The sequence below is a fragment of the Rhinolophus sinicus genome, linkage group LG18 (genome assembly GCF_036562045.2).
Source record: "Rhinolophus sinicus isolate RSC01 linkage group LG18, ASM3656204v1, whole genome shotgun sequence".
Lineage (NCBI taxonomy): Eukaryota > Metazoa > Chordata > Mammalia > Chiroptera > Rhinolophidae > Rhinolophus > Rhinolophus sinicus.
This window is the reverse complement of record NC_133767.1, coordinates 1,510,791-1,537,589: the sequence shown is the minus strand read 5'-3', so window position 1 is coordinate 1,537,589 and position 26,799 is coordinate 1,510,791. Positions and strand designations below refer to the sequence as shown.

Sequence of the window (26,799 nt, the reverse complement as noted above, 5' to 3'; positions counted from 1 at the left end):
CAGCATGAGGTCCAATCCTGTCCAGACAGGTGAGCTGCTGGGTTTCCAAGTGCCCCCTCAGGCCGTCTTAGCCAGGTCCCGCTTCCCTCAAACCAAACAGAACTGGGAAACACGCACCAAGTGCCCAGCATATAGTATGTGCTCAGTATTGATTATAAACCTGCATTTCCCTTCACACCGAGGCCGGAACAAAACACCCACCTCTTCTCCAGCTTTGTCAGCGCCTCGGGGCCTGTCCGTTCGCTGACTCATGGGGTCCTCACTTCCTCCGACGCCGTTCCCTTAGGCCCACCGTCTCTACAGCACTCAACACGCCACACGGTGTATTTGCTACACAGGTATTTATTGGGTGACTCGATCTTCAGTCGCCACTGAAACCAGTGCTACGCTTTTCCTCTCTATGTGCATCAGTTCTTCATCTTGGATTGTGAAGGCAACAGACCAGGGGAGCCTGCCAGCTACGACTGACAGTGAGTGGCACGGTGTCACCACGGGGCTGAGTTCATGCTTGGGACCAAGAATGAGCGTCCTGAGGGCCCAGACAGGCCGCCCAACCCACGGGACCTGCCTTCCCTGCCCTGGAGGTCCCCCTATGGCTGACGCTAAGGCACAGTGGTAAGGGACAGGCTGGCCCCCGAGTGCGGTCCTCGGGACTCGTGGCGGCCCCTCGCCTGGAGAACGAGCAGTGCAGCAAGCATTCCACTCAGGTCTTCCTGAGCACAAACAAGCAGCGCTCCAGTGGAAAGAGAGCCGAGGTCTTCCTGGAAGACAGTGTCCCAGAGCCACTCTCGGCCCCAAGGCCAACCAGGCCCCTTCTTAGGTCCCTGAGAACAGCAGCCCGGGGGCAACCAAGACTTTCAAAGGCCGACAAGGCACAGAGTGGATGATTGAAAAGATAACAATACAAAACAACAACCACAACACCTTTGGCTAATAAGACCCCCAACCTGGGCAAGGAAATCAGGTTGTGCCCCCCAACATGCAGAAACAAGTGACTGGAGCAGATGGTGCTCAGAAAGGCCTAGCAGTTCTCACTGCACCCCCCAAATCTGCTCCCCCCCCCCCGAGTCCCCCACCACACACACACACACACACACACACACACACACACACACACACAGTGTCTTAGTCAGCATGCACAGAACTCTTGGCACTGCACGCGGTCACCAAGGTCGGTCCCACGCAGACGGCAGTCGCACGGCCCACCCTGGACTGGCAGGGTGTCTGGGCAAGTTAGGCTGCACCCAGGACCGCCAGGTCGGGAAAGTCTTTCACTTCCCCTACTTCACTGAAAGGCTGTCCGCCCTGGTTAAATGTCAGCTTGTACCGTAACCGGATGGGCTCCTGGGCAAAGACAGGAGATGGCACATTAGTGGGATCAACGAAAGCCAGCCCAATCAAGATTCCCACCCAACAGACCCCATGGAGGCCAGGCGGGGGCCTCCCGGGCTCAACAGCCCAGCTGGGCCTGGGTCCCAGGGGCTGCAAACACCAGGGAGGCGGGCACACATCCAAGGAGCCTCCCGCGCTGGGCTTTCCTGCTCAGAGGCCGCAGAGGAGTGGACGACCTCCCCCGGTCAGAGGCAGGGAGCCTGTCACTCCCTTGGTTCCCAGCCATGACAGTCTGGTGGCAGGTCTTCTTTCCAAAAGCCCCCGGGGAAAACAGACCCTGGCAGGGTGGCAGGCCACCAGCACTCCCAACAACCGGAGACATCAGCCCAGGCCTCCACCCACCCTGTCCAGCGACCAGGCTGCCCCCCAGAGCTGGGCCCAGCTCCCTAACGTCTGCCGGACACCAGAACGTACCTTGTGTGGGTTGTCCAGCAGCAGCACTTGCGAGATCACAGCTGGAGGCACCAAAGGGCTGAAGGCAGGGAGCTTCGTGCTGGATGCCGGCTGCAGCTTCACTCGCATTGACTGTCAGACCCAACACAAACAAGTCATTCCTGGTCCACACCAGGTCGCATGGGGGAGAGCAGGTGGCCACAAGCACCTGACCATAACCCGACAGACGACAGACGACAGGATCCAAAAGGCCTCCTTTCCACACCGACGGAGAGGCAGCGGAAGAGCGAGGGCAAGTCTGGGACTGAATCCCAACTGTCTCACTAGCTCTGTGGTGTTAGGCAGAACGACTAACCGTCCTGAGCCCTGGGCTGCTAATGTATAAAACAGAAGCACAAACAGTACGCGCCCCACATGATCACCAGGTGGCCTAGAGAATGAAACCTTCTTCTGTCCGCATTGAATCCCTCCTTCAGGACATGCCCCTTCCCCGACCCTGGGATACTGGTATGGCTGTTATCAGGGGGCTCTACTTCCCCCGGAAAGGGGTGGACCCAGTCCCGAGACTGTCCAGAGCACCGCACAGACCCAAACACAGTGCTGGTCCCAGCCCACCAGGGCCAACCCCCGCCCCTTCCTGGGCGATCAGTCCACAAGCCTGGTGCCAGGGCAACGCTTCTTCTGAGAGAAAGGGGTTAAGGACCATGTGATATGGAGCTGCTGGCAGCCATGTTCCTGCTTTGTGACGAGTCTGTCAAGAGCAGGGGTCACCGAGAAAAGCAAAGTCAGGAGGTGGGAAGAGAGATTCTTAAGGAATCAGCTAAGAAAGCACCTGGGTCCAGCCAGACCTGAAGCCAGACATGCAGGAATCCCAGTTAAATGAGCCAATCGTATCTTCCACTACTGAGTGAGGATTCTCTCCCAGCAAAGGACCCGGGACTCAGCGACTGACCTTTGGCGCGGCCACTTGGAATGAGATGTTCCAGACGGGCTGGGGGGCCGTGCTCATCAAGGTCAGCAGCAGCACGTGCAGCGCGGGGTGCCCGGGGGCCCCCGTCTGAGAGAAGTGCAGCAGAATCCTGAAGCCGTTGCGGTCGTACACGATGATGGGAGGCAGGTCGCCTGGCAGACAAGGACCGACCGACCAGAAGGGGGGTGAGTGCTGCTGCCCGTGCCCGGCTCAGAGCCGCCCGTGCACGTGCACTTGACCCCCCCGGAGCAGCGGCACAGGGCCAGCCTATTGCTCCTGTGGGCGCCTGTGACCTCCAGCCGGCCTCCCCCAGCACCTGGTTGTCCCGCACGTTACCTGTTCCTCTTTTGAACCACACTTTTCAAAAGGGAGACAAGATGACGATTAAATAATGCATGAAAACCATGGAAAATACAGGATATCGAAGAATGAAGTGAAACCCCCTTAATTCTAGCCAGAATGAAGCACTGTTAACATTTGCACCTGTTTCCTTCTGGTCTCTTGTGTATAAGTCTACACACACACACGCCTTATGCTTCACAAAGCTATAAAAACAGGGTAGCTCTTCAAATTAAAGGTTTACTGGCATCCTCTAATGGAACTCCTAAAGGGATTGTTTTAATGTAGCTCAGAAATGATTCGGAAGTTAATTTTGGGGGCAAGAAGCCATGAGACTAACCATTGAAAAAGAGGGTGGTAAGGCTACTCGTATCAGATGTGAACAAAACCACCCAGTCAAGCAAAGTGGTATAAGACAGAGCGTGTAGAATAGACCCAAATGAGCTACACTTTAAAGACACGTCTTTCAAAACCAGTGACTGGTTCAATAAATCAGTGGCTGCTTCAGACAGCTGGCTAACGATGCAGAAAAACACTTTCACGAATCCTTATCTTGTATCAAACGTCACTTATCAAAATGCACATATAAAAATACAGCTTAACAATGCAACTGCCAAAGACTCAAAAGACTGACGCTACCCATGCAATACGGGGCTAAGAGAACCTTTCTGGAAGCGAACTTGATAATGCAGATTATAAATTTTTAAGTGTCTACACCCAGCAGTGAAGTTTTAAAAAATGGGCACCCAGACATGTTCACTGCAGCAGTGGTTGTAACAGCAAACAGCTGGCACCTGATTACCCTTCAGAAAGGAATTCAAGGAGTGACGGTGATTCTGTTTAGTGATGTAACGTATGAATTCATTAAACAAACAAAAAAATCAAGGGCCGGCCCGGTGGCTCAGGCGGTTAGAGCTCCAAGCTCCTAACTCCGAAGGCTGCCGGTTCGATTCCCACATGGGCCAGTGGGCTCTCAACCACAAGGTTGCCAGTTCGACTCCCACAAGGGATGGTGGGCTGCGCCCCCTGCAACGGCAACTGGACCTGGAGCCGAGCTGTGCCCTCCACAACTAAGACTGAAAGGACAACAACTTGACTTGGGGGGGCGGGGGGAGTCCTGGAAGTACGCACTGTTCCCCAGTAAAGTCCTTTAAAAAAAAAAAATCAAGGTTCTGAAGAACAATTAAAGGCATGAAAAAATGCTATGGCCGACAACAGTAATGAAAGCAGGAAAAACCCGTCTGTATGTACTACAGTGCCGATTAATTAAAAAAATGTATGTACATACCGTGTTTCCCTGAACATAAGCCCTAATGCATCTTTTGGAGCAAAACTGAATATGAAACGCGGTCTTATTTTCGGGGATACACATAGGTATGTACGTAAGTACGTGGATAAGAGCGTGCACTGAGACACCGACAGAACTCCCACTTCTGGCTGGTAATGGTACAGGTGATTCCAATTTCCTGCTCTAGTCTATCTTTTCTACAACTTCTACATTGAACACTTTAATTTTTGCTTTTGTTTTGTTGTCTCAGATTTATAAAGTTACAAAACTAACAGAGGAGCTCGTCCCACACACCCTTCGCCCAGTGCCCTCAAACGTGAACGTTTTATAACCAGAGCGCAGTGACCAACACCGGCAATGAGCACTGAACGTGGATTCTTTTTACGTCAGAAGCGAACCAAGCACGTGAGCCACGGCCCCCTGCTCACTGGCTGTTCCAAGTCCTCTGCCTGGTTCCAGGGCCTTGGAAGCAGCCTGGGCAGGGCCCGGAGCCCTGGATCTGAAGCCCGGTCGCTGCTGCTCACACTAGTGCTGAGTGCACTTGGCTAGCGTCCGGTCTCCTTTCCTCTGTAAGGGGGTTACACCTATGTGCCTGCTCTGATGGGGACCCCGAGACGAGGGTCAGCAGCCAAAGCCTTCCCTTCCTGGACCCCACCTCTTCTGTCACTGCAGACCACACACAACGTTCCCTTCCTGCATCCCCATGAACATCGTGTCCCTAACCGGACTCCAGCCCCACGGACTCTACCTGCCCATATCCCTCAGCGTCGACACAAAGGCAGAGACCACATCAAGAAAAGTATCAGCGAAGAGACAGGAAGCCACTGCGCCCAGGCAAAACCACTCATCAGCCCCAGTTTAAGAGCCACCCCTCTGAATCCAGAGTGGATAGAGCCGGGCATCAAACACAAAGAAAGGGGAAAAAGCGTGAAACTGGACTTACTGGGCCTCACAGACTCCAAAGGGACAAACACTTGAGCCAGAGGTGTATTCTGGGAAGACGAGGACGAAGCCGACGAGCCAGCCTCCCAGGACCAACCTGGGGAGGACTTAGTACCTGGTGGGACGTCCTCAGGGATACTTTTCTGTGGAATGTAATTCCTGCAAAGAAATGCAAGGTATCAAGACTGGCAAAAATAGAGAATTCAAGGAACGTGTGATTAGGCTTTCCGAAGAATAAAGAAGGGGAAAAAAGAAATGTGTGTGTCTCTCTCAAAGGTACATGACGTCAAACAAGTAATCTAACCTACGCCGCAGTGTTCTCCTCTCTAAAACGGGAATAATCTAGTTATTATCTGCCTCACAGGGTTGTCATGAGAATGAAATGGGAAAATGTCTGAAAAGCAGTGGAGTATGCACACAATAAATGAGCTCTTAACACAGTTTTTGCAGGAAACGAGTAAACTCGTCATATCGCTTTTTATACCAAAGCGCGGGAGACGAGAATAACACATATTTTGCACCTCTTTTTAAACTAAAACACTGAAAGTTTCATAGAAAAATATCAAATAGATCGAAAGATATGAATATTTTACAGAAAGTCTAATTTTGGCGAGAAAATGTCAAAAAAGCCCCGCGTTACGACGCAATTTGGCGGGAAAATGCCCGCTTACAAAGTGTTTAAGATCCCCACCCCCCATACGAGATCACTAGAGGGACAGAAGCCAGGAAGACGGTAACACAAACTACACTGACCACCTCGTTCGTACCCTTTTATGATTTTGCCCATTTGGAAGACAAATTGAAAACAATTTTAGAAAACTAAAGTCCAGACAAAAGGAACTCACCAAAATTTGAATGATGACTGCTCAACCCCCACCCCCGCGTGGTCAGGAAAAGTGAACTGGAAAGAAACGCCCTCAGATGCCACCGTGACCTCCCAGCACTGCCCCCAAGCCCTGTGGTCTCGCCAGGGACACGGGCCTCAGGCTGTGTGCGGAGAGGCAAACAGCTCCAACCTTTCCGGCGATGACAGGACAGGGGCCCGGAAACCTGCTACTCACAGCTCAGAGCATGTCTGCCTCTAGGTATCTGCACTATAGAAACGCTCCCCCACATGCCTTCAGAGTGGAAGCTATGGAAATATCCATAAGAGGGACATGATTACGTATATGTGTATTATGTGTGTGTGAATTATTATACAACTGTTAGAACAAAATGAGTCAAATTTATACAAACTGATATGGAAATGTGCCAAAGATATTATGTGATATGAAAAACACCACATTGGAGTATGTAAAGTATGACCCATATTTGTGCAAAAATAAGCCACAATAACGTATTACTGCACGGACAGAAAAAAAGTGAAGGAATATTATTGTCCTTAGAGGGTGATACGTGGGGCTTTAATTACTTCTAGTGATATTTTGCTTCGTTTCAAATGACAGCGTCATCAGGAAAACACAAAACCCACCCTACAAACAGCAAAACCATCACTACCGCTGCTAGTCCTTGAGCAAACTGTTCCCAGGGCCGGGCCAAGGCGTGCCCTTTCCTGACTCAGGATGGGAGTCAAGGAAGAGGGGAGGCACCTCAGAAGCCCCTCCATGGGCAGGGGAACAGGCCTGTGGCCGGCTTCCAGGGCCCCAGGCCCCGGTGCAATGACGTGAGCTGCACACAGGAGCCGTCCCACACCCCTTGCCCACAACTCACAGAGAGCCCGACGGTGGCTGTGAGGACAGCACGTCTAGCAGGCTGCTGTCTGCAGACGGGCTCTGCACCCCAGCAGCTGGCAGTGCCCGGGCAGGGGGGTTCTGCCTCTCCTTACAGCAACTCTGGCCGGCAGCCTGTCAAACCGGGAAAGGCTAAAATAAGGCCAGGTACGAATGCCCATGAGCCATGGCGACACCACGGCTAGCGCTGCTGGCCCCCCCAAAGCCACTGAGCAGACCTTCAGGACGCAGGCATCTGGGCACGCCTGATGAGGGCAGGGGCATGAGGAGAAACGCTGTGCTCCTCTGGGGCCTCAGCCAGACCAGAGCTGAGCTGAGAAAAGAAGAGGCTTCGGCCTCCACTCCGCACGCACCATCGGGCTATGCTACAGTCCCTCTCCGCCCGCCACAGGCGGCACTGCGCTCCTGAAGGGAGGTTTGGGGACACCCCTCCCCTCTCCTCTGTGGCCCGAGGAAGAGCTTCCTTACCTTGTTGGTGACTGGAGCATCACTGAGTCCTGGAAGGAAAGAGCAGACAGGCAGACCAGTAACTCAACCTGATGTGAGCTGGAGCTCGCCACCACGCCCACCCTTTCTAGAACCCGAGAAAGCCTAGACAAAGCGAGTCACCCAAACTCACTGTCCTCCATGGCAAGTCTGGGACTAAGTGCAGAGGACCTCAATGAACGCCCCGGGTACCCGATTCCCACCAGAAACAGGCATCTTCTGCCCAAGGGGAGGAGGCTTGCTCTCTCCCTGGGCGGGTCATTCTGGCCGGCTCTTCCGCACACCCACCCTCACCTAAGGCTGCCAGGTCCCGGTGGAGCAGCGATGGTGACCCAGTGCCAGCCTGCTCAGACCCACTGTCTGCCTCCAAGTCAATCAGGCAGTTCCCCACGCAGCCTGTTGGGTTCCGCAAGACTAGAGAACAGTAAGAAAGTCCATCAGAATGAGGGCAAGGTCCACTCAATGCCTGTCGGCGTCCCTCAGGCCTCTTGCCCATCAAAAGACATCCCATCGCTCCAGCCTCCACAGCCCCCAGAACATTCCACCTCAGCTGGCACATAGAACATGAGGCAGCCCGCCCATCCCAGCAAGCAGGGTTCTCTGCCGATCGTCACCATGGACAGCGGCAGGCTGACTTCCCCAGCTCAGAGCCCTTTGAAGGCTTCTGGAGAAGCGGGAGAAAAACGCAGACCCCCAGGCCCAGCTCCAAAGTCTTGAAGCAGAAGGTACAGGCGGGGACCGGAGAATCTGCGTTTTAACCAGTATTCCAGGAGAGTCTGAGGCGGCTGGCGAGGCACGAGGAAGCCCTGAAGAGCGTGTTTGGCCTCCAGCTCCCTTAAGGGGGCGCTCATGACGAGGATGGTAACCCTGGGGGCACCATAGCCGCCGCCTCCTGTCACAGCCAAGGCTGGGATGCAGCCTGCACTGGGCTCAGGAGGCAGCTCCTGACAGGCTGGCTGACAAGACCAGCTCTCAGGAAAGAGAGGAGGGCACATTCTCGCATTTCTACACCGTGACCCAGAACGTTCTGAGGACCCGTTCTTTTCCAGGATCGGCAGGCTGCACGCAGGCAGAGGGCGGGGGACAGGCCCTGCACGTACCTCTGGGGACAGGCACGTTTCCCACGGGGCGGGGTGTTTTGCTGCCCGCGTTGACGCGGCCCTCCATCACCTGCTTGTACAGCAGGACGCCCTGCGTGAGGAGGTCGTTCGCCTGCAGGATCTCCGCTGAAGAGGGAAAAAGCAGGACCCTGGTTTGGCTACCGACCACCTCTGGCCTTTTTGCAGCCGGGCTGCAGAGCAGCTGTCACCGGGCCCCGCCCCCAGGTCACGTGGTCAGGCCCCACCAGGACTAGTCCCTCAGCCTGTGATCCCCACGCTTTCAGTTCTCAGGGCGCGGCAGAAACCCAACGTTGTCACCTCAGTTTGCACAGCCCAACATGATGGCCAACGCTTGAAATGTGGCTCATTCAATTGAGGAACTACCACTTTACTTTCATTAATCTAAAATGAAAGCAGAAAGCTGTTTTGTCAGTGTGAACGTATTCAAGACGTTTCTGATACGTTATTCAGTTACTGGAAAGCTTTCGAGTGTGCAGGGGACAGACTGGTACACGAATCTACCTTTCACTTGTAAATGTTATACAATCTAAGTACAGATCAAGTATTTCTGAGGTAGATTTGAGATCCACACCGAAATGTCCTGAAAGTATCAAACACACCCTGGATTTCCATGAGCACCTCACAGCCTCGTCTACCTGCAAAAAAATCTCTCCAGGAGAGTTAGACAGAAGAGCGGCAGGGCAGGGGCCACGGGCCAGAGGGCCAGAAGGCTCCTTCCCAAGAGTGACCAACCAAATTTTCCTGCCAATTTTTCAACTGGATGGAGGTTGCAAACCAACATTGTGGCGTTAAGGTCACCTCGCAAGTATTTTATTTGTGATGTCAAGCTACTTAAAAATTTAAATTTGATTACCTCTGACTTCACTGCAATCAGAGAAAACCATACGAGTTTAGACAATAATTACATCACAAAAAAACAGAAGCAGATCCCATGAGCCTTTGGAACACCACCCATGAAGTGTTCTTACTCCCCCGGCCCCCACCCCAATTGAAACTGAATCTGATCCAGCGCCCCGATCCAATGTGTAAGAAATACCAGGAGAACAGCTCGCTAAATGTCATGGGGCTGCCATCAGAAAACTGAGACAGCGAAACCCTACCGGTCAAAGGCCAAGTTCTTCCTTCCAGAAACAAGGAGAGATGAAGAACAGAGAGCCACCCAACCCAATGAAGACCTGAGCTATAGCGACCTAACATCAAGTTCAGCGTCAATGAACCACAGCTTTTCTTTTGCGTCTGATTTAGAACAATCTGTTACAGAGAAAACCAGGGAAGGTCAGCGAGATGGTGAGAGAGAAAAACGCCGTTCCCTGATCACTGACTGGGTCATTACTTTGTAATATTCAGCATTTGCTTCAAAATGGAAGTGGGGGTGGGGGGTATACAGGTGGACCACGATCTAAAGACCGGCCCCGAGCTGGTCGCTGGTAACAGCTGGAGAGCACACAGGGCTTATCCCATTATTTCCCCTTCTCACGTGCTTTGAGATTTTCCATAATCAAGTTTAAAACGTTTTATTACCTACGTGCAGGTATGAAAATTCTGCACTGCCCCTTGCAGCCCCCATCAGCCTGCCTCCTGATCCTGAGGTCACCTACCCGCCCCGGAAGGCACTCACGCAGGTTGGGGGACCTGAGCCGACCCCGGGCAGCTGCTTCAGGGTGTGTGGGACGGTCAGCGTCCTCGGGCCTTCCACGGACCTGCCCTTCTTCTCGCCCCTCACTCCCCACCTACATGGCAGATTCCACCCCGTCTACGCTTTCACGCCTGCTGCTGACTTCTTGCTCAAGCCTAGATCCTTCTGGAAAGCAGGCCATGCCTTCCCTCCCAGGCCAGTGGCCAGAGCACCTGACGCCCATGCTGTCCCCTTCCAGGCAGCACAGGTGCAGCGGGCGGCCGCGCCCACCTGGGCCGAGGGACAGCTTACCGAGAGCGTCGTCGTCGTCACCGGTGTCACTCGCCAGCCGGAACAGGGTGGGCCGCAGCCTCTCACAGCGCTCGTACACGACCTGGGAACGAGCTTGTGTCAGGTGAGGCCCTGGGCCTACAGCGTTCCCGAGTCGGCCCCAAAGCCATGGCTGCAGTTGGAAGGAACACGGCAGCTACAGGCTCAGAAGCAGTTTGGGCTACAATTGCACGATTTTTTTAAAACAATAAACGGTGACAAGGCCTTCACCCAGAGGAGCAGCCACCATCTCTGTGTACAGCACGCTCTTCTTCGAGCTTCAGCAACAGGATGACCCCAGCAAAGCATGCGGCGACCCCCAGCGCCCTGCTGTCTGAGGCCGGCATCCCCGTCACAACATCCCCAGGGCCGCCCTCCCCCAGCAGTTCCCCCAGAACTGACCCTCACGCCCCACAACAGCTGGGAAAGCTGATCCCCGTCCTCCCAGGAGCGTGCTCCAATCTCACCCTCCACATGCTGTAGGGGGACAAACAGCCCCTGTACGCCTCAGGCCACCTTCCCTCCAGGGAGCTCCGTTACTAACTCACTTTACACTCAGCCCCTTGCCCAGCGTTGCTGAAATGATACATCCAGCCGCCAAGTCGGGGAGAGGAAGCAGGAAGGAGCCCCTTCCTCCCACTTTGCTCCGCACGGAAGGCCACATCCGGCTGTGCTCCCACCTGCCATCACCGTAAAAGTAAAAGGAGGAGCCCCTGGTGGGGAGAGCAGGGGTGCCAGGCGTCTCAGGTGGACGGCAAGCCCGGGTTCTCGGGTTCAGTGTCAGGAGGCCACGGTTCCCAGCACCAGCTTCACCCATTATGAAGACGAGGCTGTTTCCTGATGAGGTGGCGCTGTCATGCGTAGCTGGCTGCCACCTTGGCTGGAAGCCGGCCTGTCTAAAGGCCCAAATGCCGACCTCCCTGAGGAAATCTGCTGCAGCCTGACCACGGGAGACCGGCGTTGCACGTCCGCCTGGCCCAAGGCCACCGATCCTCTGAGGACAGACCCCGCCCAGCCACTGAGGGAGGCCAGCCCGGTCTTCTCTACAGCTGCCCAGCCCGTCACTGCTGACTGGATGGGGTAGACCCACGAGCCATGTTGGCCAGAGTTTCCTCTCAGGAATTTGGAACTGGGGAAAGACTAGTTCTCTCCTCCAGACTGTGACATGGAAGGACAGGTGACCTGTGTGAAGGCTGCTCTGCTGGGCAGGAGGCGCAAGAGCTGGGCTGCAGATAAGACCCAGGGAGGCAGAGCCTCTGGTGGCACGGAAGCCCCACCACCTGCCGACACCAGGTGGCGCTGTCTTACACGTGACACCAATGCACCAGCAACCAGAGAAAAGAGACACTGAACTTCAAAACTAAAACCTTGTGCTTCAAAACACTGTCAAGACAGTGAAAAGAACCCTCGGGATGGGAGAAAACAGTCTGAAAAAGGACTTGTATCCAGGACACATAAAGAACTCTGTTAACTCAAAAGTAGACAACCCCATTAAAAAATGGGCAAAGAACTCGAACAAACATTTCTTCAGCGACAATATGTACGTGACCAATACACACAAGAAAACTCAAGTTAAAGCAAAGGAGAAACACAACCCAAACCACCGTGAGGTCCCACTGCACACCCGCTAGAACAGCCATTACCAAAGAGACAAACGAGTGTCGGCGGGACGTGAGAAACTGGAACCTGGCACTGAGGACGCAGCAAACAGCCTGGCAGCTGCTCAGAAAGTTCGAGTCCACGCCAGGGTACACGCCCGGGGGACTTCAAGCCTTGTACACATCCACACGAGGCGTCCACGGACGGTCAGAGCATCCCCGTGACTGCCAACGAGCGAACCCAACCCAAGGCCCAGCTGAGAAGGGTAAACAAAGGCAGGCGGCACACGGGGTCGTCCCTCAGCCACAGAAAGGAACGCAGGACTGACACACCGTGACGTGGACGCACCTCAAACACCGCACTGGTGAACGAAGCCACGTGCTGTGAATCCACGGACATGACACGTCCCAACCGGCAAACCAGACACAGAAAACAGACCAGTGGGCTCGCGGAGCAGGAGGAACAGGTGGGGGGGAGTGACCGCCCACAGGGACAGGGTTTCTTTTAGGGGTAATGAACAGGTTCTAGTCAGACAGGGCTGATGGCTGCTTTTGTTACGTGACTTCTCCATAAAGGTGATTTTTAAAGAGAAGATCTCTGGATGTGTGAGGCGTGGGCAACTGGACGCCTCCCTCACTAGCAGGACACACGATACAGCACCTGACACAGTCATTGGGCAGCTGCTTTAAGTTACGTGGGGACACTCAGCCTTGTGACCCAGGCGCCCCACACCTTGGCGTTTACCCAAAAGAAGCTGCACGTTCACAGGAAATCCTGCAGCCCGATTCATCACCACCAAGGCGGGGACGACCCAGGTGCCCGTCAATAGGTGAGCGGGCACACACACGAGGTGCATGCAGACAGCAGAATGCCACTGGGCACAAAGGAGTAAGCGGTGGATACGTACACGAATGGGCTCAATTGTCGAGGGGGAGAAGCCAGACGCCCCCCCACCCCCAAACAAGGGCGCACGCTGTATCGTTCCATTTTAGCAGAAGTCTAGGGAATACAAACTCATGAGATCAGAAAGCAGATTCGTGGATAGGGACACAAGCAGGGAGGGAAGGCAGAGCCGAGTGAGGGGCAGGAGATCTGGGGGGGCAAAGTAAGGGGCCTGTGTACTGTCCTGATCGTGACGACGGCGGCGAGGACGGATAGGTGTGAAAACACTTGCAACGCGCTTTGCACACGTGCGCTTTGCACACGTGCCCTTTGCAGCACCTCAGCCCCCGAGGACCTACCTGCAGGGCCGCCTGGTCCGGGGGGGCCTGCCCCGGCCTGCGGTAGACGCCCAGCATCTCCCGCAGCACCTTCACGTGGCTGCGCACCTCCTCCACGGCACTCACTCTCCGGGACACCTTTTCTGAGCGCTCCTGCTCCTTCAGGGGGAAAGGACAGTGTGGGCGGGAGGGGGCCGAGCCAGGCCGGGCAGGGGGCACGCACTGCGGGAGGGGGCGCTCAGTGAACAAGGACGGTGCTCAGAGCCCACAGTTCCTGGGGACCTACTCCTCTGAACCCCAAAACTAGACCCCAAACCTGGACTCTGTCCACACAGCACCCGTCGCTGAGACAGACAACGGGGCAGTGAAATACTGAGCCCTGGACAGAAGTCACTGGGCCACACAGGGCATGACCCGCTCTGTCACCACTGGCTGCCCTCGGGGAGCCGTGGCTGCTTCCTGGCTCAGGGACGAGGGGCCCTCCCTTCTCCCAGAGTCTGTGTGCCCAGACTGCAGAGCAGGTACACACATGCACGCACGCGCGCACACACACACGTGCACCCGTCCAGGGCTGGATCTGCAGAACCCACTGGAAAACCCCACCCCTTACCTCCTTGACCAGACTCTTGATCAGCTGGTTTGCTGCCCGCAGGTCCTCAGGGAGGTTGCTCTTCAGAAGTCGTGTCAGAAGCTGAAGCGGAAACAAGAGCAGGTGACACTAACCCTCGTGTCACATGGCCAGGGCGCAGCGTCAGCCACAGGAGAACCCGCAGCAGTAACAGCTCACACACCCTCTGTGCATCCTCACCAAATCCTCCCAACCGGACAGCAATGGCCGAGCTCCGACCAGCCCACACCCCTGGGATCAGTGGGGCAGGGAGGTGGAGGGCTATCTCCCCCAGGGGACATCTGGCAAAGTCCGCAGGCATCTTGGCTGTCACACTGGGGGTACGCCTGGCACCTAGTGGTAGAGACCCGGGATGCTGGAAACACCCCAGTACACAGGACGGCGCCTTCCCTCAAGGAAGCCACTGGGCCCAAATGTCCCCTGGCTGCGCTGGACCACAGCCTCCACGTGTGACAGGCCTGGGTGTCCTGTCCCCTTTACTCCCCGTGCCCAGCACAAGGCCTGGCCCGTGCCAGTCACTCAGGCTTTGTTGGCAGATGGCAGGAGGACGGGCACACTGAGCCCTGGGGCAGTAGCTTTCCCAGGGGCCTCAGGACTCCTCCTTTCTCAGGAGCCCACACCCTCTGCGATCGTCCGGCCCCAGCAGGAGAAGCCAGAGAGAAAGGGAGCCCACAGCTGGAGCAGCCCTGCTCCTCGGCCGACAGTGAGTGACCCAATGGCCACCGAGCGCCTGGCACCGACGGCCGGGCACAGCTGAGAGCTGCAGAGGAAGGTGACCTCAGGAAGGTGACGGTGTGACACCCGCAGCCTGGGCCTTTCCTGCTCCTGCGCGAGGCAGAGCTGAGTGACTGACACCCAAGCCCTGCCACCACGGGCGCCCCAGGGCCCTTTCCCACTCGGAGATGCTCTAGGGTCATCAGGGGTCCTGGCCTCGGTTCCGACCTCCCGCCTTGCCCTTCCCTCTCCTTACTGATGTCAGAGGAGCACGGGCTGAGGCAGTGGAAGGTAGGCAGGCTCAGGTTTGCTGGCTCTAAAAAGACCCGAGCCCACATCCGGCCAATCCTTTTCTTTCCACCCTGCCCGCCAGCACCACAGCACGTGCCCGACCACGCACGCTACCCCCTGGGTTACCCTCCTGTGCCCTCTTCCCACAGGAGCACTTGTACAGACAAGATGCAGGCTACAAAGAACGTGGCGTTTGTCACCTGGCCCATCCACGATGAAAACACCCAGCCCACGTTAAGGGTGAACTTCAGGGGATGAGTACCGCGGTTAGACTGAGCCAGTTTGCAGTGTGACTCGCCGCATAGCTCGCCATCCAGCCACCTGAAGCTAGACTTTGTTTGCAGTTACATGAGTATCAGGAGGGCTCGTTTTCTCTCTGTTTCTCCCTCACCGATAACTGAAGACCTGTTTGCTCCCTTTCTCAAGCCCACCCATAACTTGTTAACCAACAACATCCTAACCTGGGAAAGAGCCATTTCTTAATCCTCAGGCGCCCGGATACTGGAATCCAATTTACAACTTCTGGCAGTTTTTACTGGTGACACATTAAAGCCCCAGGACTCACTGGCCAAGGCCGAGTCCGGAGATAACAGCATCTTCAAACAGACCAGAGCCCAGGAAGGATGTCAGCCCCAAACCTGCCTGCCTGACTCCCCCCACCCCCTTCATATACAAGAAAAAGCTGAGTTAGGTGCAGCTGTCCCCTGAGACTCTGGACTCTGCCCCGCGACCCCCGCTGGTGTTTCTCTCCTTACAACCCGAGGCAGCAGTCATATTTGGACACTGCCACGGGCATTTCTTCTCTTTCTAGCTTTAATAAAAGCTTTCTTCACTCTCCCACTTTGTAGTCTGTGAATGCAATCGCCTTTCATGAAGGACCAGGAGTTAGTTCCATGCCTTGACACCTTACGCCCCCTCACGCATGAGAACACGCTCCACAGAGAGCTACCAACCCCCCCATTCATCCCCCCACACACTGGTTCAGGAGTCAGAGGACATTCCCGGGAACACTGCAGGAGGCCCTACCAGAACGGGTCTGACAGACTGCAGGTGGCCGCCGAGGTCACAGGAGCTCTTCTTACCTTTGACTTTTCTTCGTCAGCATCAAAGATGGAACTCTTGGGCCAGGGAGAAGGTGGGGGCAAGATTTTATCCACTGGTAGTTTAGGGTCTTGCTTTATGATTCCTGAAACGTCAAATTTGTGAAGTTAGTGACAGGAGTATGCATGGACTCCAGCAGGATGCCGTAGAAAGCCCGGTTTCTGGGTCTCACTAGCAAATCTGTCAGCCACCTTCAGGGGATGCACCCCGGGTATGACCAAGGTCCCCATCCTCCCTCGGGAGCATCCAAGGACAAGAAAGGGACATGCGAGCCGATGACATGGGAGCAGAGAAGCAGGGCCTCGTCCAGCCGGCCGTGGGCTTTACACGGTGACAGCACTGATCACGTGACACAGGCACATGACCTCCCTGGGCCCAGGAGTCACTGTCACTCCCACACAGGTCCTATGAGTGCCGAGACAGGGAAAACCAGTTCCCCCGAATCCAGTTCCTTCCTCTCAGAGCCCAGAGAGGCAGCGGAGACTCCAGATGCCACAGAGAAGGACCTGGGCCGCCACCACTGCAGCCCAACAACAACACGATGCTAGGCAGCCTACAACCTCAACTTTTCTCGAAACATCAGAGAGCCAAGGTCACAGGTCAACAGGCAAGTGACCTGAAATCCCAGGAAAGACGTGCCTCCAAGGACAGCTGGGAGGCAACAGCAATACAGATCATTCACTAAGGTTTTTAAGAGCTACTTACAGGCCACCGTGACCTGGCAAGACCATGTGGCACTTCAGTCTGTCTCCCTCTGTCCTGTGCCCCGCCCCCCGCCCCCCATCCCTCTCTGCTGGGGGGACAACACAGCCTGCAGTCCTTAGAGCAGCAGCTGGAAAGAACAGAAAGGAAACCTTGTGCCCCTGGGGGACAGGATGAAGAGGGTCCTACCAAGACCAGCGACGCAGTGCCAGCCCCTAACTCAGAGCAGACGACGACACCAGCAGGCCTAGCAGTTACTGACAGGTACGGACGGCCCACCTACCATCAGGACGGCAGGGGAATTAGGCGGGTACAGAGAACACTGCCCCCCCCCCCAAAGAAGCGGGATCTGCTGCAGTGAGGGTGGCCACCCCCAACGCCCGGTCAGCTCCTGCCTACCAGAAGGAAGGGGCTCCCATCTCGGGGGACTAAAACTATTTGTCTCAGCTTCTACTGCCCTACGAGACATCCAGTGCTTACCAAGCTTCAAAGCACACAAAGAACAAGAAGGAAAGGTGAGTGTGACAAGGGAACGCAGCGAAGTACGGGGTCCGACCTTGCTTCTTCAGCATCTGGTAAGCATCCCGGATCTTGATGTCTTCTGGAAACCAGACTGTCCAGCTGAACAGTATCTCAATGACTCTCCCCTTAACTCTGTCCGTGGTCCAGGACCCAAGGTACTGAAACGAAGGGGGAACGAGAATTACAGAAGCTGGAAGGGACGCAGCAGAGAACGAGCCCACACTAGCAGGAAGAGGTGGCTGCTCCCTCCCCCGAGAAGCGAGCTGTGGGGTGGGGAGGCCGGCGGGGTGCCAGGCACATCCAGAGCCCCCCATATGGTGACCAGCCCCGGGGTTCCTCTGGGTTTCAAGGAGTCAACCACCAAAACAGCGCACTGTGTAAAGGCCTATTTTAGAGCCACTGGACTCTCACTGCTCGGCTGCGGCGAGTGGAATAATAAAATATATTTGCCCTTTTCCCAGTTCCTAGCAGAGTTTCCCAAACCCTTGGGACTTCCCGAGGGATAGGAATCTGTTACTCACGAGCCCCCTTGGACCGTCCCTGAGTTGACGCTAACCACGCAGGGTGGGCACCTAGTTTCAGGGGGACGGAGGCTGACCGCTCCAAAAAGACCACCCACATGATTAGAGAATTGGAACTTTCAGCCTTATTCTGAGCCCAGGACAGGGTGCAGCTGGAGAGTAAGTTCAGGGACTCGGTCAACGATTCCATCAACCGTGCCCCATGTAACTCCAGATAAAAGCTCTGAAACCAGGCTCCCAGGGCGTTCTGCTGGGACACATGACGTGTGGGAGGGTGGTCCCAACTCAGATGCCACAAGCAGAGGGCACTTTTATCGGACACAATGAGAAGCTGGCAGTCAGGACAGTGCTTCCTGGGCTGAGTCTTCCTAGGGAATGCTGGGAGCGGGGGAGGCAGAGAGCAAAGACCTGGGGAGCAGGTGGGCCCGAGCCGAGTACGAGGCAGGAACTGGCGGGATGAACTGAATCCAGCCGCAGCACACAGCTGCTGGGAGCAGCACGGAAAGGTTCCCCACGTGTCGGTCACCCGTGAAGGGCGGGACCAAGGCAGTTCCAGGACAGGAAGGACAGGGGACGAGGGAAGAAGTGACATGAACTGAGAGACACCAGGTGTCTCTCAGCACCTCCACCAGGAAACCTGCGCTCCAGGCTAGAGCTCTGCGTCCCGTCCAGGCCACCCATCCACAAGGCCCTTTCAGGGACAGACGGACGAGGCGAGCAAGCGAGGGTGGGGACCAGCCGCTGAGCACACCCGCCGTCCAGGCCAGGCAGAGGAAAGGGTGACCTTCCCCACGCAGGTCTCCTCCGTGAGCTGCCCCAGAGGCTGGGCAGCCTGCAGGCTGCGTCCACGTGCCAGCCAGCCAGCTGTTGGGCAGGGGGTGGCAGGAGCGGGAGGTGGAGGCGGGGCGGGCGGGGTGCAGGGCCAGGCCCTCACTCACTCACCTTCGGGGACAGCACTTTGATGAGCTCGTTCAGGAAGCGGAACTTGGCCACCTCGCCATGGAACTTGCCCCCACAGTGGTTCACACACACCTCGAGGACCTGCACAGACACGGGCCCCACGGGGGGCAGGCCCCTGACTCCAGGCTTGTCTCACACCTGAGCACTTGCTGGAACCGGGGCGAGGTTTCCTTACGACTATAGGACACTGAGGTTTGGGAGAGAGGGGACATTCTCAGGCTAAGAACAAAAGCAGCTGTAGGCGACAGCTTTGTGCCCAGGAAACAGTTCAGCGGGGTGTGCCCCTGAGGTCACCCCACCTTTTAACGAGACCCTTTGGGCAGGTGACACAGGTGACAGTTGGTAGTAAGGCCCAAGAGCTGCTAAGTCACGGGCTCCCTACTGCCACTCAAGGGGCATTTCAAATGAGTCACCAACATTGCAAAATTCAGAATTCACATAAAAAGCTGGATTTATGGTGTCTCTTGCAAAACAGGGACTTCTACCACCAATGGGCCAACCTCACAGGCCTGGTACTTGCCGGCTGGTCCCGTGCTGCAGCCGCCCCCCTACACAGGCTGTGTGCTCCCAGGACTCGGGTCTTTAACCAGTGGCTCATTTATGTCACCAACCTGGCCCTGTGGGCCCTTGGCAACCCTGGTCTGTCTATAAAGGGCAAGAAAAGAAAAGCCTCCCTTCCTTCTCCCAAAGCAGGCTCAGGGCTGCTCTTCAGAAGTTTGGGAGAAAGGGTGACAGACTGGGGATGGCACCGGAGCCCAGACTCCCTGTGCCTGCTTTCTCAGGGCCGTGATGATGAACCTGGCAGCCCCCGCCCACCCCCATGCTGAAACGGGGCTGGACCCAGCAGGCAGTGGAGCCGAGGCCCAGGGGCCAGACGGACTCACCGTCAAGGCATAAAGAGCTTCCTTCTCTTGCGGAGACTGGATCTTGTGGGCCAGCAGCCAGGGCGCGTGGGTCGGGCTACGGGGAAACAAAGACACCCCGTCTGGCTGAGCACTCGGGTGAGAGGCCTCTGTTCCAGCAGCAGCTCGGCTCCCACAGCAGAGCTGGGACGGACTGGCTCTGAACAGGCCGGCTCCCACCCACCCGTCCTGCAGCCACCGCTGTCCAGGGCACAGACCCCCCCCCCCCCCAGAAGGCTCCAGCTGAGCAGGCAGGCCCAGATCTGAAGGTGACCCGGCACCGGGCAGCACAGGCCGGCCTGCCGGACAGTACACGCTTGGCACGCACACACTAGAGTAGAAAGTGTGATGGAACTCTGCTCGTTCCAAAAAGCTGACTACTCGGCAAGACAAAGCAAACATCTGGAATAACGACTCGATGCTTCGGCTCCTGTTCAGTGGTGTTGGTAACAGAATCTGACCCTTCGCTGCCTTTCTCAGGCAAGACTACGTGACGTTACAGAGAACACACTGCTCTTTGACACGCGACCTGCTATTGGCCCACTCAGGCAGTACTGTGCCAGACACTATTTCAGGTTTTCTAAATAATTGCGTCACAAACGGACTGTTCTGTTTTTCTTTTTTATAAAACCACATGAATTTGCTATTTCTAAAAAAATTATGTTGTCAGTACATCCTCAGGGAAGAAAGAAAGCCTAGTGGTTAGAACAGTCTGGAGAGAAAATGGCGTGCACTCATCAGGTGTCCCCAGAGTCGAGCGTGTGTGTAAAGGTGACCTTACCCATTGGGATCCGTGTTCACCTGGTCACAGAAATTCTGGATCGCTGACCAATCCTGTTCTGACACGCTTGGGTCTGTGGCTTTATCTGCCAAGAAAATAATAAAAAAAAGCAGCATAAAAAAAAACACGCATCTCCTTCCCTCACCAAAACTAGGACCGCCACGGGCTGTGCCATCACACCTCTCGGGGACCGGACAGTGGACAGGTGGCCGAAAGGGACAGGACCACGTCTGTGCTGTCACCACGTCAGGCACATGACATGGGCTTAGTGAATATTTGCTCACTGAATGAACAGGCATAGTGGGGGACAAGCTACTGCCACGTCCAGTGCAGGGTTCACGCCCCTTGTCAGGCCCCCCGCCTATGGCCCTGGCTGAGGACGGCCAGTGGGCAGCACCTGGGGGGTTACCTGTAAGCTTCTTAGCTGTGACAGAAGACCAGCACCTATACCCCAGGCTCCAGGTGGTGGCCCCCCTGGGTCATCCCACCTCCTCTAAAGAGCCCCCGAATTGAAGCTGGTGCCCTGAAACCCCCCGACCATCATGTGCAGGAAGCCTCTCCGTGGTCAGCGGCCTGCCCGTCTGCCTGACCAGAGGACCTCCTTGCCTTCTGTCCTCCAAACACTGTCCCTGTCGCCACCACACATTCTAGGGGCCCAGGCCCAGGGCGTCCTCTGCACGGCCACACTAAGTCCGCCTTCCGATGAAATCCGTGGACACTGAGCACCACAGGGCAGCAGGGCAGGCGGAACCGGACACGGCGGTTATCAGAAGCCTGACGAGGCCACGGGCCAACGGACGGACAAGCCCCGACCCCCTGGGACACGGGTCGGGGTCTACATGGCTCCTGGGGCTGGGTGCCAGCAGCTTCTCCCTCCCCTCCCACACTGCCACCCAGCAACCCAACACGGACACACACAGGGTCCCCACCCAGACGGAACCAGAACGCCTGCTCTCAAAGGAGTCGCTGAGCCCTAACTCCCCCTAACTCCCCACTGTCCAGCCTGTCCTGGCCTCAACGAGTATCTTGCTGGTCCTGACAGATTTCGGATGTCACGCATGTGTCCAAGGCCCACGGATTTCCATCTCCTCCCTGCTGGTTTCAGCCCCTAATGATTCTCCTCCCTTCTGGTTACTCAAGTCTAGTCACCGGGAGTGTCACTTCCTAACTGCAGCCACATGCCTGTCATGCGGAAGTCATGTGTCTCCCCAGCTCAACAGTGAGACGCAAAGGACCTGTAATGACCCATCTTCCCACCCACTAACTCCATTCTAAGGGAGAAAAGGCGACAAAGGAATGGGTTTCTCAATTCCCGTAAGCCCTCACCTTTGTCCTGACGGCGCCATAGCAACAGCCAGGTCTGGGGCGCCAATCGCCCAAGGAGCAGCAAGGGGCCAGAGGGGGCTCGGCCAGGGACAAACTGGAGGAAGGCCTTCCCTGCCTGCCCATCAGGACTACGCCGGCCCTGGGGCCCCGACCAGCGAGCACTGGGGCAGCGGCCACAGACCACAGGCCACAGACTGTGCTTGTAACAAAAGCAATGTCTGCAGGCGTTGACTTGGCTACAGTCCAGAGGCATTAAGAAAACAGCTGATGGGGGGGGGTACCACTGTGTGAGGGTGTGCACGTCTAGTACATTGCGTTGTACACCCTGAAACCAGTAAAAAGAAAGAAAAGGGCTGCTACTCCAGCTGAGCAAAATGGCTCAGCCTGAGGGGGCAGAATCAGGTTCCCACCAGCTGCCACCCAACCAGCGGGATCACGCCCCGGACGGGGGCGGGGGGGTGGGGTGGCTGAGGCTGTGGGGCAACAGTCGCCTCAGGGAGCATTTGGAATTCAACGGCATTCACTGCAGGAGGTGCACCCCAACCCGCATAGGGCCCACGCTGAGAAGCCCAAGACCCACCGCTGGGGTGTCCTATGCCGGCGCCAAAAGAACGGGCTCAGCGCTTGGGCAACTCAGAGAACCGGACTTTAGGCTCCTGCCTCCCAGCTGCACTCCCAGCGCTGCACTCCATGGAGCCAGACGACCCACTGTTTGTAACAGCTGGACACGGCCACACAGGCGTCCGCTGCCAACCAGGGGGCTCAGGTAAAGCCCGAGCCGGAGCCTTTGCGTGAACAGGGCTGAGGCAGCTACACACGCAGAACACTGACCAAAACAGGATGGAGGGGGGTCTAGAAAGCACAGAAGCAGGAGCGTCTACTAACAGCGTCCTGGGGCTCCTCTGGGGGCGACGCCTCCCCAGGTCCAATGTTTTTGTTTTTCTTTTTTTTGTCTTGGTAAGCCAATATGAGTTTGTTTTCTGCCACTTGCAGCTAAAAACACTCAAAACAACGGCAGCCAGCGCTCAGGGCCAGGCCTCTCCTTACGCCTGTGTACACAAGCCCTTTTGCACCTCGCAGCCCTAAGACGCACGCGTTTCTACTGCGCTCCCATCTCACACACACAGCTGCCTGGCTCGCGGAGGGAGGCAAGAGGTCACGGCCTGAGCGCAGCGTCCTCAGACCTCACCGGAGGCGACGTCCTTCTCCGTCCAGCCTGGGCTCATGGCATTCCTTCAATTCCACTCCTGCCCCCGCCATACTAAACTGTGCCTTGTCCGGCCACTGCACCAGCTCTGGTGCCCCACCTCACCCCACCCCAGCAAATCTGGTTTAAACCATAGTTTACCTTCTCTGCTCCTGTGTGGGGGCGGGGGGGGCGGGGTGGGGGTATCACACAACCACCAAGACTACAGGACCGGTTTCTGATGTCCAATCAACACCCCCAGGTCCAGACTCAGAGGATCCCGGATGGAGGGGAGAGGTGACCCTGCCCCTCTCCCCTAGGGGGCATTTGGAAAGTCAGGAGACAATTTTGGTCGTCATGACCAGGAGTGCTGAGACAGGGGATTGTAATAGTGGCACTAAATCTTCTATTTTGAGATTCGGGCCGCCGGTATAATTCAATTTAACAAATGTAACTTAGGTTGGGACCTTTAGAAAGTTCTTTTCTTTCTTTGTCTGCTTTCTGCTAGGCCTTAATGGTTCTGCTTCCTCTACATTTACCGGAATACCAGTTTCAATGTTTCTATTTCCTTCGGCCCTGGGCTGGCCTGGTGATTAGAAAAAGGTTTTGCATCTGTATGGGATCCACGCCCCTGCTTCAACTTAAATCTACATAAAATATGCAAAGATTGCGATAATCAGCTTTACCGCACCTTCCCCCACCCCAATGGACAAAGCCGAACTCAGGAGAAAATTCCACTACAGGCCCAAGCAATTTACGTCCAATTTACATCCTAGTTAGAAAATATAAAGCTTGAGCTGAAACAAAGACTCAACAAACACAGTAGTTTCCAGTAGACGCTGCCCAGCCGACCCTCCTCTTTGGTAAATCTTTCTGTATTTCTACCTCCCTCGTGGATTCTTTCACAACTAAGACGTTGGGTGCTATTGGTATCTGGTGGGTAGAGGCCAGGGGCTCCACTCAACACCCTGCAATGCACAGGGCGGCCCCCACAACACAGAATCATCAGGTCCCAAATGTCAACAGTGCTGAGGGTGAGCCACCCTGTCCCCAAGTGTCCAGGTGGGCTCCTTCCATCTCTCACCAGTCCTTCCCAACGCCCACCTTCTTACACCTCAGCCCCAAACACTCACCAGGCATGGGGGTGGGGTTACTGACGAACTCATTTGCATGTGCAGTCGCACTTATCTCCTTCCCCAAACACTCAGGAAAACAAAAGGTGCCCTTCCTGTCGGCACTCCCTCTCCGATGGCTTGAACAAAGGACCTAGAACTGAGGGGTAGTCCCCGGAAAGATCAGGTGGAGAGGGGCCTGCAAGGAAAAGGCCCCCCCCCCCTTACATCTGAATCCCCCTGGCTACCCTCTCTCCATCATTTCACATTCAAACACCATTAAAAAGAAAAAAAGGTGGTGGCCTGAGGCTACACCTCCGCGGATTAATAACGCCTGGGCTGCACCAGGCAAACTTCTATTTCAGAGTAGTTGCCAGCTTTTAAAAAGTCAAGAGAGTTCACATAAAAATGTAAGTTCTAGCAGTGGATGAAAAACTGGAAGAGCTAGCAATTCTGGGGCCACATCAGCCCAAACAACGTCCCAGTTCCTCGGGAAGTCCCAGTTCCCGCATCTGCTCCTCCTGGGCCAGCCTCTACCTCTCCTAACCCAGCCCCCCTGACCCTTTGGCAACTCCAGCCTAAGCCTATGGCCCTCCCAGGCCTCAGCTACCTCTGTCCCCACCATTTAACTCCAAGACATCTCACTAATAGCCTTTTATTTGCCCCAGTTCCCCCTTCTTCATTCTACTCCATCTTTCAGCAGCAAACTACCTACCGGCTACACCCCTCCTTTGAGATCAGGACACCCCACCCTCCCATCTTTCCCCTTCCCCGTGTCTGCTGTCTCCCATGTTCAGGCCTCTTTTCCATCCACATTTTTTTTTAATGATTTGTTTGTTTTTAAACTTTTATTTACTTTAAGTGTGCTTTTCCAGGCCCCATCAGCTCCAAGTTGTTTCAATCTAGTTGTGGAGGGCGCAGCTCACCGTGGCCCATGTGGGGATCGAACCGGCAACCCTGCTGTTAAGAGCACCGCGCTCTAACCAACTGAGCTAACCGGCCGCCCCTCCATCCACTTGTTAAATGCTGAGGTTCTCCACACTCCATCTGCAGACCTCGACAGGCTCTCTGTCCATGAAAGGACTCCCACGCTGACCTCCAGCTCTCCCCACCCGGGGGCTGACCGACTGCCTGGAGAGCGTCTCTCCCACAGCCACAAGCACCCAAACTCCACCACTCGATGGCTAGCTTCTCCTCACAGGGGAGCCATCGCAACCAGCCAGGTATCAGAGCCTGACACCCGGGGTCTACCCCCGATTCCCCGTCTCTGGCCCCCATTCTTACACATCAGGCTGTATACAGTCCGTGGACTAGCGAGCCTGCTCCTAATTTCTATTCTCCATTGCAATGTGTGTCCTACTTCAGCCCCTTACACACAACCAAAAGAGCCTTACTCTCCCCGCCGGCCACTCAGCTCCCCAAGGCTGCAAGCGACGCTTGTAACAGGTGTACTTGACCACAGATTCTCTGGCTGAAACTGCAACGCACCTCCCATCACGGGATCAACTGCAAACTCCTTCCTGCAGCATTCAAGCCCCTGGCAGCGCTGCCCCAATTACCCGGCCAGCCTCTATTTCCAGGCTCTTCAGGCTTTGCACCCCAGCATTACCGACCTCCTGGTGCCCAGAAGGCTCCAGCCTCCTGACCCCCAGCTTTTGCACATGCAGTTAGTGTCCTGTGTCTGAAATGCTGTCGCCTCCGTTGTCCCTTCAAATGCTGTGTCCGCTGGGACTGTCCCCGGGAAAACCAACCAGCTCCTACCGCCGCACCGTAAACAAACGCGCCCTTCTGCGCCTCCTAACCAAGTCCTGTTCGGACCGGCTGGGACCCACTACGCACGTCTCCGCGAGCGAGGACCCTGGGTTCCGCTTCTGGGTCCGCAGCACCTGGCAGAGCCCAGCACACGGGGAACGCTCTTCATCTGCCTCTCGGTGATCCCTCCTCGGTCCCCCGGGGACGGCACCAGGCCGACCGCCGGGGACGGTGTCAAGCTTCCAGGAGACGCGACCACTAGCAGCCGTCCGGCCCGAGTGGACCCGCGCGCACAGACAACGGCGGCAGACGGAGCCCCCCGCCCAGCGCCCAGGAGCGCGGGGGCTGCGCGTGTCGCACCACCGAGTCCCCGCACGTCCGAGGGTCCTCGTCGCTCACACGGGCTGAACAATGGCAGCCGCCTCGCGGGACGTTCGTGGGGATGAACAATGGCTGCGGGGCTTTGGCCCCGTGCAGGGCACTGGCGACACGCGCGACACCCGTGAGCCACGGCGTCCGCGGTTCTGCACCGGGACGGGAGCGGGGCGAGCGGAGTGACTCCGGGGCCGCCCTCCCGGCCGCGCCGCCCCCTGTCCTCGCCGCGGCCCCAGGAGAAAGGCGCCGGGAAGCGGGAAGCCGGGCCTCACGTGCGGCGCTGGCCCCGCGCCGAGGGGCGGCCCCGCTACTCACTGAGCCACAGCTCCAGCGCCGCCGCCGGCCCCGGGGACCCCTCCGCCGACTCGGTCCCCGCCGCCACCGCTGTCGCCGTCGTCGCCGCCATGAGCCTGGCCCCGCCGCGGAGGCCGCGGGCGCCCCTGCCTCCAGCTGCCGCCGCCAACTGGCGCGCTCCGGGGCTGCCGACGCGGCAAGCGCGGG

The 26,799-nt window shown here is 56.4% G+C and overlaps 1 protein-coding gene across 3 annotated transcripts; it reads right to left on the bottom strand.

Moving 5' to 3' along the window:
• Positions 1–324: 324 nt before the first annotated feature.
• Positions 325–26,799, bottom strand: GGA2 (golgi associated, gamma adaptin ear containing, ARF binding protein 2). 3 transcript variants are annotated; one of them, XM_074322990.1, is made up of 17 exons: positions 26,614–26,799; positions 20,548–20,632; positions 19,749–19,824; positions 18,847–18,945; positions 17,418–17,541; positions 16,141–16,244; positions 14,036–14,116; positions 13,447–13,584; positions 10,589–10,670; positions 8,641–8,766; positions 7,835–7,954; positions 7,523–7,551; positions 7,035–7,168; positions 5,326–5,483; positions 2,738–2,907; positions 1,807–1,917; positions 325–1,344 (listed from the first exon to the last, which is right to left on the bottom strand). In XM_074322990.1, exons 1-17 carry the CDS (start codon positions 26,702–26,704, stop codon positions 1,234–1,236), a joined length of 1,839 nt encoding a protein of 612 aa, XP_074179091.1. In that variant the 5' UTR covers positions 26,705–26,799; the 3' UTR covers positions 325–1,233. The 3 variants fall into 3 exon arrangements, with proteins under 3 accessions (XP_074179091.1, XP_074179092.1, XP_074179090.1); XM_074322991.1 differs by lacking the exon at positions 26,614–26,799 and adding an exon at positions 24,193–24,214; XM_074322989.1 differs by lacking the exon at positions 26,614–26,799 and adding an exon at positions 21,874–22,141.

Excerpts from the sequence above, each read along its gene's own strand:
- GGA2 (XM_074322989.1), bottom strand. The coding sequence starts at position 22,126 with ATGCCTCTGGACTGTAGCCAAGTCAACGCCTGCAGACATTGCTTTTGT. Across the intron at positions 17,542-18,846 it reads TCAAAGTGCTGTCCCCGAAG|TACCTTGGGTCCTGGACCAC; the intron begins GTGAGTGAGTGA and ends CCTTCGTTTCAG. Across the intron at positions 10,671-13,446 it reads CGGACCAGGCGGCCCTGCAG|GTCGTGTACGAGCGCTGTGA; the intron begins GTAGGTCCTCGG and ends GCTCGTTCCCAG.